The sequence below is a fragment of the Rutilus rutilus genome (assembly GCF_951802725.1).
Source record: "Rutilus rutilus genome assembly, chromosome: 15".
NCBI lineage: Eukaryota > Metazoa > Chordata > Actinopteri > Cypriniformes > Leuciscidae > Rutilus > Rutilus rutilus.
The window spans coordinates 19405558-19424086 of record NC_140220.1 but is presented as its reverse complement, the minus strand read 5'-3'; the positions used below and the strand labels follow the sequence as shown (position 1 = coordinate 19424086).

At 37.4% G+C, this 18529-nt stretch overlaps 1 protein-coding gene across 1 annotated transcript in view; it reads left to right on the top strand.

Moving 5' to 3' along the window:
* LOC311305386 (exostosin-1) overlaps nucleotides 1-18529 on the top strand; it is a 361957-nt gene that overhangs the window by 307968 nt on the left and 35460 nt on the right. The window contains exons 6-7 of the mRNA XM_084433068.1: nucleotides 5916-6034; nucleotides 7944-8039. Of these exons, the coding sequence (XP_084289194.1) occupies nucleotides 5916-6034; nucleotides 7944-8039 (215 nt within the window). The remainder of the gene's footprint in view (nucleotides 1-5915; nucleotides 6035-7943; nucleotides 8040-18529) is intronic.

Here is an 18529-nt window from a genome sequence, read left to right as displayed (position 1 = left end):
GGGTTTAATTTGTTGTTTATTGAGATGTAGCCTAATACATGTTGTCAGTGGCAATACATAGATCCGCCTATTTAAACAACGTGTATCTTAATGGTCCAGTGGTAATGCTTTCGCCAATGGTGTCGAAGGTTCAGGGTTCTAATCCGCCCTCGTATGTTTTTTTTTTTTTCTCGTAGAGTTTTTTTCTCTCATCAAAACGATTATGTTCATCAGTGGTTGTATATCAAGCAGGGACACGCAAACGTTTGCATTATGTTTTGTGGTTTCACCAGAGCGAATAGAGAGTATCCGCAACGCAACGGATTGAAGCGCGCGTCCGAGTGAAGACAGTGCGGTGTGTGCGCGAGCCACACGAGAAAATCCACGCCACTGATCGCAGCGGCAACGAGCACTTTGATCACTTGATTTAAAAAACACATTTCAGCGCTAGTCTCTTATTTAAAAAACGAACGAGATGAATGCTCTGCCAGTTAACTGGAGATGTTTTATTTATTTGTAGAATTGGTACATTCGTGCCGCGAGATGTTTTAAAAAGTGGTGGGGACAATTCGACCCTGGCAAAAAGTGGTGCATGTCCCATCCGCAAATTACGCCTATATATAGCCTATATCACACAGCACATCCTGTTTTTGATTTGAACATTGTCTAGAGTTTATCTTATTTTTTATTCAGTGTACATAAGAGTTGCCTGTACAGTTTTATCGGTAGATGCTAAGAGACATTTATTTATATATTACCTGTTTGCAAACTTTTTTTTTTTTTTTTTATGGCACATTTTCCTGACCTTTTTGCTCCCCCCTGTGCTTTACAGTTTTACAGGGGGAGCTTTACAGGGGGTATGGCTTATCTAAATTATATGTAAATGAGCCCTATTGTCACTCCCAGCAGGAGAGAGAGGTGAGAACTGCACAATCTTTAGAGGGCGTTTTCTCCCCTTTGAGCTTTTTTGAGTGCCTACCTTCAAATGGCCACAACTTCTCCAAATATTATCAGATTTCCATGTGTTACACATCGTTGGAAAGCTTGGAGACTACACTTTCAGAATCTGTGAATAACTCAAAATGCCCCAGAACCGACTTGTGTCCCTACTTTCCGTGATCGGTCACATTTATCTCTCTGTGGGGTTCTACAATTGGTACTACATTTGGTACTCCAAAGGAGGACTCCCGGATTCTCAACTTTCTAGATGACTGGCTGCTATTAGCTCAGTCTCAGGTGATGGTGGCATGGGCACAGCTGTCTCCAGCACGTATCGAGTCGATTCTAGTGACCAGAATCAAGCAATGCCAGCTCATCACTGTAAAGCAGTTTAGAGACTGTTAGGGCTCATGGCAGCTGCGTTCAACGTAATACCTTTTAGCTTGTTGTAAATGAGACCTTTGCAGTGGTGGCTCAGGACCAGGGGCAAGCCATTTCACATGATCAAGGTTACATGCAGATGCCTTTGCTCCATAATCATGTGGAAGAAGCCTTGGTTCCTGTCTCTAGGCCCAGTGTTGGGTGCATCCTGTTATCGCAAGATAGTGTAGACAGATGCGTCCCACACAGAGTGAGGTGCGGTCATGGAAGGCCACTCGACATAAGGTCTGTGGAAGGAGCATGATCTCTCTTGGCATATTAAATGCCTGGAGATGTTAGCAGTACTACTAGCCCAAAGGCATTTTAACCCAGACCTCAAAGGCCACAGCGTTCTGGTTCAAACAGACAATATGTCGGTGGTCTCGTACATAAACCACCAGGGGATCTGAGGTTGCGCTCTGTGCAGTCTGGTGCATCAGATCCTCCTGTGGTCCCAGGGGAACCTGTTTGGCCAGGCGGACGTGGATCTGTTTGCGTCTCAAAAGACTTCTCATTGTCTCCTCTGGTTCTCCCTCACCATGGTGCAGCTGTGGTTGAGACTTGGGGTGTACGCATTTCCCCCGATCACTCTGCTCCCAGGAGTTCTAGAAAGAGTTTGCCAAGATGGGGTCCACCTTCTACTTGTATGCCCATTCTGACTGGCCAGAGTATGGTTTTCGGACCTGGTAGCCCTCCTAGACGGTCTCCCGTGGGAGTTTCTGGTCAGGAGGGACTTTCTCACACAGATGTAGGTCTCTCAGCTGAGGTTGTAGAGTCCATTCTCAATTCTAGAGATCCCTCCACAAGGAAACTGTATGCCTTAAAGTGAACTTCACTTTATGGTGCAGAAGGCGTCAGTTGAACCCAGTTAACTGCCCCATGGCCCCGTGCTGGAGTTCCTTCAAGACTGCAGGTTTTTCCTCCATCCACACTTAGGGTGTACGTAGTGGCCATAGCTTCCTTCCACGTGCCATTAGGTGGTGGATGCCCCATTTCCTTCGTGGTACCCTGAGGGTGAGACCTACGGCTCAGGAGTCCCAGCAGGAAATCTAGCTGTGGTTTTAGAAGGGTTGTCACTGGCACCTTTATAAGGTTATATTAGTCTCATTAGTCTCATTAGTTCATTTTGTCCCACGTCATGTTTAGGTGCATGAAAATGTCGATGTCTCTGCAATAACAGATCAGCGTGCATCTATAAATTATTAATTCAAGAACGCTGTGCAAGTTTACTGCAACAATGGAGCCACGAACTTCACATCCAGCATTTATTGATCATGGTAAGCGTTTATTGTCACAGTTGTAAACAAGATTGCGTTCTTCTTCCACAAGGAAGTTTGGCGTCACGGCATTTGTTTCCAGGTGGACCGTTAAAGAGCACAACACGCACGTCTCGCGGACATTCTGTAGAATTCAACCAATCAGATGACGACTTCGAAACTGCTGAAGTGTTTCCAGATATGTGTGCCATATGCATCAGACGTTCAGTCAATGGTCCGTGGGCTGACCATTCTCAGTCTGAGGCTGAGAATACGGTTCTATAGCCTGGACCTGCCAGCCACTCCAGGGTCCAAAGTGCTCGTGTCCTGAGTTGTGCCTGAGCAGCTTCACACTAGGACAGGCATTTGTCAGAATGACGAAGTGGCGATTTCGTTCCCCAAAGTGTTGTCATACGACGCGGCACAAGTTCCCTCAAAAAGGAAATGTCTCAGGGAATTTCTCCATCAACAAGATGCTGCATCCCTTTGCCCAAAGTGTCATCATACAACGCAGCGTCTCGTTACCTTCTCAGGGAAACATGGTTACATGCGTAACAACACATACGTTTCAACACTATTGTATTTAAAATGTATACAAAATTCTGTTAGTTAAACCTAAGAATTGTTTTGCCCAATTAAGTAGGACTTAAATACATCTTTATATGTAATTTCATAATTACTTCAATTGTCTTTGAAATATGGTTAAAGTGTATTACTGAATGTACTGACAAACACTTATGGTAAACTAAAATATAATTTAATGTCAGGTATTTAAATCTATTTGTAATTACACATTCAAAAATTATTAAGGTTGTAATTTAGTATTATTTCAAATAGATACATTTTACAGTTTTTTACAATCGCTATGACAGTTTTTTCAATACATTTAACAAGTTTCCTAAACTCTTAACGCACCAACACACCTAAAACACACAATTGGCAAAACGGTTAATTTCATGCTCAAAATCACACATTGTAAACTATACTCCAAAACTAATTTTCAAAATACAATAATACACTAACACAATACACTACGTCTAACAAAACACTGCAAACATGTTTCAAAATCAAATAATTATTCAAAACACTAACACATGTTCTCTTCCAACTGGAACATTTAGTCAATCATAACACAATGACAAAAAAAACACTATCATCAGCTGAAATTACAGAAACTGCATTATTTTATATGTCAGGTATGCCCTTATACAACAGACAGTTTATTGTATTGATCATAGATTGTGTTTTGCACTGCAGTTTTTTTTTGTTTGTTTTTTGAAGTTGCTCTACATTTTTGTTTTGTTTTGTAACGTAAATGCATGCATTTTGGGTTTTTTTTTGCAGCAGAAATTCAATACAACAAAATAAATGACCCTTCTTAGAGTAGCTTTATAGAATGTATGGTTTATGAAAAAAAGAAGACAGAGACAGAATTGCTGCTGTAACGGCTTTATTTGCAACAGGACATTTCTGCAAGATAACAAAACTATGCAATATAGCTGCCATTTACAGTATTACTGTATGTGAAAATACAAAATATACAAACAGAAAAAGCCATCTTCTAATCTGCGCGGTCTTCTGCATTTGTCCACGTTCTCATCCACATCACACCTGATATCTTCCCTGGCAAGGCATCTTGGGAAGAATCTTTTGGCTTGCCTTATCCACCCCTGGCAGTGTTCAGCTGTGATGTCTTGGTATGCAGCATCTTTTGCATACAGGAGGGACATTTGGTCCTGTGGACTATGGTCAAAAACCTTTCATCTCCAGGCTGAGAAAACTCCTCAATGGGGTTGAGGAAAGGGAAGTAAGGGGCAAGGAAAATGCTTCAATCAGCTGTTTCTCAGTAGCAATGGAATAAAATACAGGGGATATATTTGTGTTTCAATTCACAATATAAACAGCTGTTTACCTTGACTTTAGCCTGTAAGGTTAGGTTTAGAACATGGTGTTATCTGTTCTGACATACAGGGTTAAAGCATTGGTAAATCTGGCAGTAAAAATCCATTGTTTTGGTCTTGTTTGAGCTTGTGTGTAAAAGAAGTTCAAGCATTTTAAATTTGTGTTAATTGTATGTATTTTGTGTTAAAGCAACAAGAAATGTGTTAATAGTATAGCTTACACAGACGGATGTAGTGCTAACTGTGTTAAGAGTTTTGGAAAATTGTTAAAAGTATTGAAAAATCTGTCATAACAATCGTAAAAAAACTGTAAATGTAATATTGAATGACACTTTTTATCAAATAACACAGTTAAAAGTAAAAATAAAAATAAAAACTTTAAGATATTTTCCTTTGAGATTTAATAATGAATGCATTAGTGGGTTAATAGTAGGGTAATGAGATGGTTTTCATCATAATCGTGCATATTCTGTGACTATATTAATATTGTGGTGTTTTTCAAACACAAAACAAACAATTCAAATGTAAAACATGTAAATTCTTTTGTCATTATTATTTAATTAAGCGAGGATCTTTAATAGCCGTGCTGAGAGAGGCCGTTTCATTTTTATCCGTGTGTGTGTGTGTGTGTGCGTGCGTGTGTGTGTGTTGTGTGTGTGTGTGTGTGTGTGTGTGTGTGTGTGTGTGTGTGTGTGTGTGTGTGGATGCATCCACAGTCTGGTTGGATCATTAACAATAGATTCATATTATACGTTTTGAAAATCAAACCAAAAGTAGATGTGTGAATGTGCTTATTAGTAGTTCTCTATGTTTGTGTGTGGTTTGTTTCTGTGTGGTCTTTTTGTTTAGCCTGTTTGTTCATGTGTTTCAAACTGTGCGTGTGTTTACATGTTCTTGTTTTGTTCTGTTTTATAGAGTTTGAATCCCTGCAGAGAGGAAATGGGGATAATAGATGTTCTGTCTAAACGTAATTACTGTCACTGTGTGATATATTATGAACTTCTCCTTTGTTTATTGCTGAACCAGAAAAGCTTCAAAGCTTTGATCAATTCATTTTACTAGTTTTATCCTCTCTGGTTCTCTTTTGTTCTTTGTAGCAACCTTTATTGTGATGTAATAGAGACTTAATGTAGCTGTCGGGTTTCTGGAGTCACAGTCGCAAACATAGATAAATTAAGCGAATCCCTGCTCTCTTTAAACAGCTGCCATAAAGCAAACTAATACAAACGCAGAGAGTTGTTACACACAGGAGACTGATGCTGTTTAAGACTGATTTCATGAAGGCTACTCTGCCTTTTGCAGTGTGTGAAAACTGCATTTTTATGTGGTTCATGAATTAAGCAAAGAAATTCATCAACAAATAAAGACTATCCAAAATGCACAGAAGTCATCTCTGCCATCCACGTTTGTATTTCTGCAGGTAAGAGTCCATCTCAGGAGTTTACAGCCGTCATTCAAGCGGTCACACCTCTACAGTCCCAACAGCAGCCCATATTCAAGCTGATCCATGCAGTCACCAAGTCCAAGTTCTGTGCGCAGGTGAGAACATGAGAGGAAACTATGAAACAAAATGACAACTCTACCATTATTATCTATGCTGCAAGTGTTTATCATGTTAAAGGTCATTCACACTGCCAGCAATTGTTTTGCTGGAGGTCACTTTGTCACAGTATTGGTCAGAGTTCTTGCTTTAATGGCGGACTGCACAACTGGCTGTTAAATCACAAATGAGATGTACTGCAAGTAAAAATAAAAATATGTCACCAAAAATAATAATAATAATAATTATATCATAATTTGCTCACCCTCATGTCGTTCCAAACCCGTATGAATATTCTTTTAACCAAATATATATACATTATTAATAATATACATTTTTATTTATTTATTTTAGTTTATTTCGTTTTAATAATTTTACAAAATAGAGACATTTTGCCTTGGCAACTGAAATACAATGCGTGTATGTGTTGTTGTTTTTAAATATATATTGCATTTTAATTCAGTTAACATTTATCTCATTTCAAGCCTAGTTTTTTTTTTTTTTTTTTTTTTTTTTTACGATAATAATCCTGTGGCAAAAACATAAATTCATACAGGTTTGGAATGATATAAGATTAAGTAGATGATTTTCAATCTTCGATTGCAGCATTCTGGAGGGGAAAGGGTTGGCATATTAATTGCAGCACTGCCTTATTCATCATATCATGAAGAAGATGAATGATTATCAATGCATGAATCAAACTCATTTAGAATGTCCACAATTTTTGACATGGTTTTCCACACATCATTTTTTATTATGTCCCTGTATGTGGGCAGCGACTAATCATGCGAAACAAGTCAAAAGTCTGACTTTGCAAACACTCAGTATAATTGCGGTATTTGATAAATGGCAGATCATGTTATCTTCACTATCTTAACTCCTATTGAGTGCTCCTTTCATTAAGTTTAAATAAACAACTTTTTTTCCCAGCAGCAGACATAATATCGGTTTAATTTATATTAGATGGATACTATAAATTGTATAATATTCAGTGTCACACAGTATTAATGATCATGTGCTCCCTTAAAAAGTGTACTTTAGCATACTTAGGAAATATTGTACTTTAAAAGAATAAGTGTGATTAATTTTGGACACTTAATTGCATATTAGATACATTTAAATGCAATAAGTTAAACTTAAGAGTGCTTAACTAATTTATATTGCTATTGTCTTTGAAATAAGGTTAAAGTGTACTTCCAGATGGTAAACTGAAATATACTCTTAATGGAATTACAGATTAGTAATGATGAAGATTTAATTTAGTACATTAGAAATATATTCAAATTGAATGTAATATCAAATAACACACTACAGTTAAAAGTATAATCAAATACTTTATATGTGCTTTAGCATGTTAGTCAAGATACCAAAATAAACACTTCTGTAAAGCATGATAAAATATTATTAAAACATTTATTTAAAAAGTACTTTAAAGTTAAACTTTTACTTTGACATTATTACAAAGTGCACTTTTTGAAAGTACTTAAGTGTGTTAAGAAACATCATGAAAGTTAAATCTCTTTAAAATAAATTTAAGTGGCTTTTAATGTCATCATTACTGTGTGAAAATATACTTTTAAGATTTGAAATACGCAGGAATTGCGCATTCAATACAATTAAGCACACTTAATTCTGTTAATCTTTTTCACAAGGGCTAACATTAGCCTGTATCTCCAAATGCTCTTAATTAACACAGTTTCTAAAAATGAAAAGGCTCTAGATAATTTCTAGTTTGTTTGGAGGCTCTCACGCCTATTTTCTGCACTAATAAATGAGTATGGGCAGTAATAATTCACACCTGCACCTACAATGTTTTCGTTTATTTTTTACAACCTAGCAATGAACAGTCATGTTTTTCACGTGTATTGAAATGTGCAGTGCAGGACATCTGTTTTAATGTGGTTTCAGATTTTAGTGTTGTGGAACTGTGAGAAGCCTCCACCACCCAGAAACAAGTGGCCCTCCATCACAACACCCTTCTCCATCATTGAGGGCAAGCGAAAGGTGAGATAGGTGAAAGAAAACGAGAAAGATGACGAAATTACAGGTTGCATGCAGTTGCACACTTACACCTAAAAATATATTATTTTTTTTAAATACTTTTTATTTTAAATGTAATATTTCTATTTGATTTTCATGTAGATGTAATTATATAAGCTATAGATATTTGCAGTTTTGGAATTAAATTAATAATACAATTATAATAAATAAGTGTATAAATATTTTTTATGTCATGTTAAATTAACTTCTGGTGACAAGTTTGTACTCAAAGTATAGGTAAGTGAAGTTGCACACTGGTGGGAAGGAATCAGAATAACCGATAACAGGACAGATGTCACCATTTAAAATCTCTTAAATGAAGAAATTGTGTTTGTAAGTGTGATATCTGCACAGCTGTGTGTGGGTGGTTATGTGAATATTCTGAATGTATCTCATCATTTGCACCTTTCAGACTTTGTCTGCTCACCGTCTTCCCTCTTTGCACATGTTTTACTCATTTACATCTTCTTGTCATGTGTTATTTGCAGATACAGTTAGCCTATGAACAAAGTTAATGTGATGGCTCACTCTGTCTCCTCACTTATCCCTTAGTTGTTTTATCTTAGAAGCAACTTTAGCTATTTAGATGTTTATGGTTTTCAAATGGTGTGTAGAAAAAAATATCTTATGAGATAAATTAACTCTGCATAAAACACTGGATGTTTATTCAACTATGGCCACATTCAGATTTCTGGGTTTAAAAGAACTTAAAAGAAATGTATGCCGTTCCATGTATGTGCAACGGTCTGGTGTTACACGCACAAATAAGGAATACTACAGTCTTTTATTATTTTATTATATACGCAGGAGATTGTTAGAACAACACATTACAAATACACAATAACTGACAAAGAACTACATTGAACAGGGAATATCTACAGGGAACAACAAGGAACTAAATAAGAAACACCTGATAATAATTAACCATAGAAACAAACAGGGACTGTGTCCGAAATCGCACTATTTGAGGGGAAAGACATTTTTAGTGGTCTCTGAAACCATAGTGGATGTAATCGAGTGCACTCATTCAATCCCACAATGCACCACAATAAGGAGTGCACAACCGATGTATGCTCAACGGCTAAAGAATACCCATAATTCCCACAGCTGAATCATCCATCCATCCATTTTCCAAACCACTGGTCCAATATGGCTACAACGTAATATCCTGCAGGTATAAATTCATTTTTAATTGATTATTATATTGTTTGGTTAAGGTTTATACATAGTTTCCATGACAGAGTTCAAGATACATCTTTTCATCGCAATATTGAAGCTGTCAGTTTGCTAAGTTTTAAATGATATTAAACAGCAAGCACAAACTATGCAAAACCGGCATCCCTTCCGGTGCACTCAGTGTCCGAATTCACTCGCTCGTTTTCATTCACTCCTTCAAGTGGACTATATTAGTTGAGTAATGTAAGAAATAGTGAATGAAGGAGCGATTTCGAACACAGCCAGGGACATAATCAGAAACCTAAGAAACAGAAACTAAACAGAGCAGGGAAACACAAACTTAGGGAAACACAACAGAACATCAAAATAGTACAGGCTTACGGAGAGACTCAGGAAGAGGTTGCAACTTTTAGACTGCACCTGGACATTTATTTAGAGTTTGTAGTTATGCAACACTAAAAAGTAGTGGTTTGTCATATTAGACTTTGTGTGCAACCACTTACGATATTTTCTTTTTATTAAATTCAACGAATCATTTTTTTTTCAGTGTAGATTATATTTTGTTGCTTGTTGGTCAACATCTAAACTGAAAAATAACACATTTTCAAACTGATTATCAAATTCAGGTTGACTAAAGCCTCTTTCTATCAGCTCTGCATGTCTGTCATAGCAACCATGATCTCTGCATCTGTTACCTTGGAGATTGATTTAATATATATATATGTAGAGAATAAATAAACCCTCAGGTATGATATAAATAACAATGTTAGCTAGATATACATATATAAGGTATCAACAGGTTTCTTAAACACTCCTACCATTCTTTCCACACCCATCTGCCAAAGGTTTGCCAGGTTAGTTGCATCAAATCTATAAAAGATAATGAGAATCATGTCTGCACACATCTGTTATTGTAGTATGAATGATTTCCTGCTACTAAAACGGCCTGTAAAAATGTATTCAAGCAGCAAATTGGACCAGGCATTATGCAGTTAGAAAAAAAGTTTGGCTATGGGAGACTAAGCAGCCTCTAGTCAGACAGGAGAAACACCAGAGGAGTAAGTTCAAGGGTCATCTAGACCACTTCAAATTGCCTTTCCATTGGGGAACCGAAAAGATCTGATGCGCACACGTCTATGACCCAACAAAACAATTCATCATCTCAAGAGATTCATTATGAGACTGACATTTCAATTATCATCATCATGACAGGAAGATCTGAGTATCATTCATCAAGATGTTAACAGCCTTTTTGAGTTTACATGAATAGATTTTACTCCATATAGTTTACAGGATTCATTTATTTTTTTTATTTTTTTATGTATTACACAAAATGTAAATATAGTGTACAGGTGTAAGCTTTTCAGTGTAAGCATCATAACAGTGTAAAATTGTAAATACATTAATATATTACTAAATGCATGTTATTATAGGCCAGGCTTAAAGTGCAACCCTCAGTTTTAAATAATATGTAATACATCATATGTAAGAGTTGGTTATATATCTTTCTATCCACCTGAAGAAGAAAAAAAACCTGCCTTAATTTTAGTTCAAGTTTAGTCTTTGTTGATATAACTGGTGATAATAATGTTTTTTTTTTAAAGTATCTAGATCAGAAACTTACAGTCCAGGGTTCTAAATAAAATGCAGTGACTTACTTTGAAAGGACTGTGAATTAATGTGTCAAACAAGTGTGAAATAGATAATCAAAATTTTAATCAAAAGCCATTTGTCAAAATTAAATCATATTGTGACTAATAAGCTATCAAACACCACATCCAAATCATAACACGCTTTTATCTTAGTCCTGATCAAGATAAATTGGAATTGTTTAATACTGAGATAAAATCTTAATAGAGAAACATGCATAGAGAACTGCAATCACGAGAGGGTCATGAAAGGGAGAGAGGCGAATTGTGATGGCAAAGATGGCAATATCTGAAAATGTTTTGTGTGTGTGTATGTGTGTATAACACATATCTGATGTCTTAAACAGGGATGTGTTTCCCAAAAGCAATGTTAGCCAACTATGGTCTCAAGTTATAGTGAGACCATAGTTAGCTTTGTAAAACACACCCCAGAAAGATAGACGCTAAAAAAAGAGTTTGTTTGCATGTGCTGTTGTTTTAGTACCTGTTCACTATAGGAATTATGCAAATCAAGTAACAGATCAAACACACTCCCACAATTTGACATACTTTATGCTGTTTTGGGAAGCTACTTTTAAAAATCCCAGGATGTCCATCGAAAAATAAGCTGGTGTGTGGTGGGCGTTCTGGCGCAATATGGCTGCACATGGGTGGTGGTAAGGAGATTCCTCCCTTCCATAAAGCACTTTGAGTACAGAGAAAGAAAAGCGCTGTATAAATGTAACAATTTTTTTATTATTATTATAAAATTAATATTAAGTAGATTTCACAAATAATTACAAATAAATTGCAAGTAACACATTTTGAATTTTGTAGTAGAAAGACTGAAATAATATTTTCTTGTAAAATATAATCCAGGTATCCAATAATCTTTGTTTACATCTTTTTTCACCATTTTTTTTACAGTGTGCATGCTACAAACAAACAGTTGCACACCTCAAACATCCAATATGATCTTATGAATAAAATATAACTATCCATTTATATAATTAATAAATTAATCACAGTCATATTTTGTTTGTTCAAAAACAGTGAACTTGAACAGATAAATTAAAGTCCAGATGAAATGGAAATAGCGACAGATCTTCTCTTCCCTATTGCGATAAGTATCACATATTACATCCGAGTAAAACGGATTATCATTAAAAGAAAGAAAGGAAGATGGGTCTTGGTTTTAATCATCGGTGGTTGATTGGATGGAGGCAGATGTGAATAGGCTTGTTCGACTTGAACCGGCGCTGCACAGACCGATCGGTTTATGACATCAAAGTACCGCGAGAGCAATTCAAAAGCATATAGGAGCCGTCTACTTTCTATTCGCTCTCGCGGTACTTTGTTGTCATTCACCGATCGGTCTGTGCAGCGCCGGTTCAAGTCGAACAAGCCTAATGTGAGCTTGCAGTCGATTGTAAGAAAGGGGTGGGATTTAAGCAGAGTAAATGATTGGAGGAAGTCCAGCAAACGTCACCAGAGAGAAGTTTGTCGTTTCACAAGAAGGTCGAGTTGCTGCATTTTGATTAAGAATTAAAAACAAAAAAAATTTATACTTAAATTAAAAAGGCACAGATTAATTGTTCACATCAAGATAAATAACATGAATTTAGAAAATACAAAGGGTAAATTCTTAATCGGAGTGTCTATTTACAACTGCAATCAGCCCACCTTGTTGGCAAATTCTATTTATACAAACTCAAATTGTACCACTTACTTTGCCCACTGACGTCTGGTAGAGCCAGACAAAATTATGGAATTTTGACGCAAATGACCTGAAGTTGGAGTCTGCCTTTTGCCGAGTTCACTCTACTCCCTTTTCCCATCACATATCAGATCGGAAAGGCATTTATTTTCAATAAAAATAAAGAAAATATTCGAAAATTGGAAATAAAGTGTCTAACGTGTGTTTATCGGTTAAGGGTAGGGTAGGTTGAGGTTGTAAATAGAATCTATTGCTATTTAAACAGTGTAAAGAGCATCTATCGCTAGCATATATTATGGCATATATTGCTATTTGCACTTAGTGGCCGTTGCCATTTTTAATTAGAATAGAATAGAATAGAATAGAATAGAATAGAATAGAATAGAATAGAATAGAATAGAATAGAATAGAATAGAATAGAATAGAATAGAATAGTTCTTTATTGTCATTGTCACAGGTACAACAAAATTTAAAGTGCTCTCCAGTCAGTGCATCAATCATTGAGTCTATACAAATGTCATTTAAGTGCTAGTGCTAGTTATAGGACCATATAACAGCATTAGCAGCATACATAAACACACACAAAAAAGCATGAACACAGTCATTGCATAAAAACATTGTGAAAATACATCTACAGACATGCATACTTTCTGTCATTGCATTTATCTATTTCACAGCAGCTTCCAAATTGCACATTATTTTTTTGCAGCATTGAGGGTGGTTATTGTAGTTGGATAAAAACTGTGTTTGAGTCTATTAGTCCTTGCATTAATTGATCTGTACCGTCTGTCTGAGTGGGTGTCCTTTATGATGTTCTGGGCTTTTTTGAGGCAATGGGAACTGTGTAGTCCTTCGTGTGTGGGGAGAGGGCAGCCGATGATCTTTTGGGCAGTGTTGATGACCCTCTGGAGCGCTCTCCTCTGAGCCGCCGTGCAGCTGGTGTACCATACGCACATAGAGTATGTTAGTATGCTCTCAAAGGAGGCACGGTAAAAGGACACCAGCAGTCTTTGTGTGATGTTATTCCTCCTGAGTATTCTCAGGAAGAACAGTCTCTTCTGGGCCTTTTTCAGCAGCTCAGAGGTGTTCACGCTCCAGGATAGGCTCTCCTCAATGTGGACTCCCAGGAAGCGGAAGTCTGCCACCCTCTCCACACAGTCCCCGCTGATGATTAATGGTGGGATCTCTGTTTTCTTTCTCCTGTAGTCTATGATGAGTTCTTTGAATTAACTTGAAAAAAGTAACAATACAGGGACTCAAATCTGTAAACCTTGTTTTTAAATCTTATTATTTAAATGAACCATCCGAGCAAACAACTTCACTAGAATTATTTAGATTTACCCTGCGTCCGAAATCGCACACTGTCTGAGTAGGTACTACATTTGAATTTGAACTTCAGAATCTCGGCGGAAGTACTAGGTCATCCGGGGACTTTTCACCTACTGTTTTTTTTTTTTTTACTACTGTATGTATTCGGACATACTGCTCTGTTGGTGTAGGCTACTGTTTTCCACATATTATATAGTAGGGAAGTATTCGATTTCGGTCGCAGCATTAGTCATTTTAATTCCACTACATAAGAGTGTTTGATTATTCCCTCAGCTCAGCCATTAAAAAAAACTATGTTGCGTTTGGTTGCGCTACACTGCTACTCATTGGAGGTAGTTGTTGTTACTGTCATACAACTGAAAATTGCAGTTAAGTGACGCTACTTTTATTTAGTTACTCCCCAACACTGCTTTGCTCAGATCTTTGTGGAAAAAACATAAATATATTTACACAGAAAGAAGAAGCATTTGCATAATGACATTTTTTAAATACAAACAGCATAGAGGTACCAGTGAAGAAAGCCACTGGCTAAACTGGATTTTAGCATTTTAGTTTTCTTAAGTGGCGGTGATTAAATTATCATTCTAAATTCTAGCATGTTTGCTTAGGAAAACCCTTTCAGGGAAGTTAAAAGGAAGTGTCTTACAGCAATGTTGCCATGCCATGAAGTCTCTATACTGTCACAACTTTATCCCCTTTGTTCCATTTCATTCCATTGCACTCCAACTTTGTTCCTGACATGTTTTATGTAAATACCCCCTAAGAAACATGTCTGGTTTAGGGTCAAGTGAAACCTGAAACCAAACCAAATTTTCAGGACTTCTTCAAAACTACTAGTCTGTTTTTTTTTTTTTTTTTTACAAAATATGTAATATTGACCATCTATATAATATATATATATATATATATATATATATAATGCAGGAGAAGAGGCGAGGAAACAGTAAAGGGCAGACAGTCCCTGTGGAAGATTATGTGAGCTTTACAGTTAAATAAACCGTGTCTTGAGGGAAAAGGAGTGATATCAGTGGAAGGAGCTATGTGTCAACAAAGACAGCTGGCCTCCCAGATAACTACATAGTCCTTTCCAGAACATATATGAGAGAAGACTCGGAATGAAAAATGCAGTGATATGCATATATTATATGCTCGGTTCACAGCATTTTTTATTTTTATAATGCACATACAATGGAATTATATATGACAGGGAATGATTTAAATACACCAAAAATACAATAAGTATGTTTTATATGCCTTATTTTTACCACCAGAAGCAAAATAGATTCACCGTTTAATTTTATATTTACTGCATAACATGAAATTATGATTTCATTTTCATTACTTGAATTATTTACTTGGCTTGTACACTTTTAAAGATCTTCACTAATGACACAAACTCAGCAGTCAATTTATTCTACTCCCTGTTTTTTCTCTGAATCTATATCAGCCCCTCTGGTGGTTCGGAGATTGTTATGCTGATGAGAATACATTCCTGAACCAGGGGTACTTGTAGAGTTACTCTTTTCACATGAACAGTTTTATTAATTATTCAGAGGTATTAATGAAGAGTCAATAGTGTAATTAGGTTTGAACCCCCCTGTAGCCTCCATTTACTGTAATGGATTAAAACAGTGTCATCCTAATGGCGTGGCGGATCGATTGTGGGAAACAGTGATTTTTACGCTACTAAATGTTCATTTCTACAGCGCTCTGTTAATTAAAGGCAGCTGGACTCACAGTTGTTTATTTGGAGAATTTGAGTCAAGATCCAGATTAAGACTAATAACTTGGTCTTCAACAGAGACAACTTTCCTTTGCTGCTTATGTCAGTTAGGCCCTGTTTACACCTGGCATTAAGATCGGCACTCGGATCACACATGAGCGATGCTAAATACAGGTGTAAATGGGGTCTAAAACTTTTTGAGCTTGTCCACTTTCGACCACTTCCAGAGGTAGTCGAAAACACATTTGAACAGATTGCTCTTGTAGTGTAAACACTCATGTGGTCGAATGAGTTCGAACAGCCACAAAAGACCGCCTACTCTCAGCCTACTGACCTAATGCGTAAACATTATGGGAAGTGCGCTAGCCAGATGGGATTTATACTTTGTCAGTTGAAGACCTAAGTTTGGTCTTCTAAGTTTGAAGATGAAAAACATACCAAGCACAATGTTCTCTCACCATTCCTGATTTGTAACACACACTCACAGAGTTCTGTGTGATCTTGCGGCTGTCAGAGCAGAAACGAAAGATGATGATCTCCGAGTCCGTATGTTTTTCCGTTGTCTCTGTGCAAGAGTCTTCCGTTGTCTCATATATATATTGCTTGAGCTTATTTCGTCCATTAGGACGAAAGATCTGAAAAAGCCCATATAGCCCAAAGCCCACCCAAAGACCTTCCCCTTGAAGAAATTAGGACAGAAGTGGTTGAAAGTGCACAAAAGAGACGGATTAAAACACCAGATATAAACGGGTATGTGTCTCCCTCGTCTACTTGTGATCCGATCGACCAAAACTCATCTTAATACCAGGTGTAAAACAGGGACTAAGTCCATGCAGCTTATTGGATATATTCAACAATAAACAAATAGCTATTCAGGCATTGTTTTGACAAATTAGCATTTGATCATTCTGGGCTGGATTTCTCAAAAGCATTTTAAGCCTAAGTACAGTGGGTACGGAAAGTATTCAGACCCCCTTCAATTTTTCACTCTTTGTTATATTGCAGCCATTTGCTAAAATCATTTAAGTTAATTTTTTTCCTCATTATTGTACACACAGCACCCCATATTGACAGAAAAACACAGAATTGTTGACATGTTTGCACATTTATTAAAAAAGAAAAACTGAAATATCACATGGTCCTAAGTATTCAGACCCTTTGCTGTGACACTCATATATTGAACTCAGGTGCTGTCCATTTCTTCTGATCATCCTTGAGATGGTTCTACACCTTCATTTGAGTCCAGCTGTGTTTGATTAGACTGATTGGACTTGATTAGGAAAGCCACACACCTGTCTATATAAGACCTTACAGCTTACAGTGCATGTCAGAGCAAATGAGAATCATGAGGTCAAAGGAACTGCCTGAAGAGCTCAGAGACAGAATTGTGGCAAGGCACAGATCTGGCCAAGGTTACAAAAAAATGTCTGCTGCACTTAAGGTTCCTAAGAGCATAGTGGCCTCCATAATCCTTAAATGGAAGACGTTTGGGACGACCAGAACCCTTCCTAGAGCTGGCCGTCCCCAAAAAAAAGAGCCTTGGTGAGAGAGGTAAAGAAGAACCCAAAGATCACTGTGGCTGAGCTCCAGAGATGCAGTCGGGAGATGGGAGAAAGTTGTAGTAAGTTAACCATCACCGCAGCCATCCACCAGTCGGGGCTTTATGGCAGAGTGGCCCGACGGAAGCCTCTCCTCAGTGCAAGACACATGAAAGCACACCTGAAGGACTCCAAGATGGTGATAAATAAGATTCTCTGGTCTGATGAGACCAAGATAGAACTTTTTGGCCTCAATTCTAAGCGGTATGTGTGGAGAAAACCAGGCACTGCTCATCACCTGTCCAATACAGTCTCAACAGTGAAGCATGGTGGTGGCAGCATCATGCTGTGGGGGTGTTTTTCAGCTGCAGGGACAGGACGACTGGTTGCAATCGAGGGAAAGATGAATGCGGCCAAGTACAGGGATATCCTGGATGAAAACCTTCTCCAGAGTGCTCTGGACCTCAGACTGGGCCGAAGGTTCACCTTCCAACAAGACAATGACCCTAAGCACACAGCTAAAATAACGAAGGAGTGGCTTCACAACAAATCCGTGACTGTTCTTGAATGGCACAGCCAGAGCCTTGACTTAAACCCAATTGAGCATCTCTGGAGAGACTTGAAAATGGCTGTCCACCAAAGTTTACAATCCAACCTGACAGAACTGGAGAGGATCTGCAAGGAGGAATGGCAGAGGATACCCAAATCCAGGTGTGAAAAACTTGTTGCATCTTTCCCAAAAAGACTCATGGCTATATTAGATCAAAAGGGTGCTTCTACTAAATACTGAGCAAAGGGTCTGAATACTTAGGACCATGTGATATTTCAGTTTTTCTTTTTTAATAAATGTGCAAAAATGTCAGCAATTCTGTGTTTTTCTGTCAATATGGGGTGCTGTGTGTACAATAATGAGAGAAAAAAAATGACCTTAAATGATTTTAGCAAATGGCTGCAATATAACAAGGAGTGAAAAATTTAAGGGGGTCTGAATACTTTCCGTACCCACTGTACATCATTGAACCATTGGCGCCAGTGGATTAGCTCACGATGCTCAAAATATAAATTTAGCTCACAATGCTTTTGAGAAATGCAGCCCTGGTATACATTGCCCACTTTGATCTTTAAAGATCCAAAGTTTATCCACTCCCTATAGACTTATTGAGTCTGATTGATGCACATACGCATTCAAACGCGCATGCTTATAGACTAAACACGTAACACGCTTGTGCATGCTGTCGCCGTTTTAACAGATTCACCTTTTTTTAAGTTTACATGGTGATGATAACGGTATCACTTTCAAAACCTACTTCAAAGTTTGCATTCTCAGGCCACCTGTTGTCGAG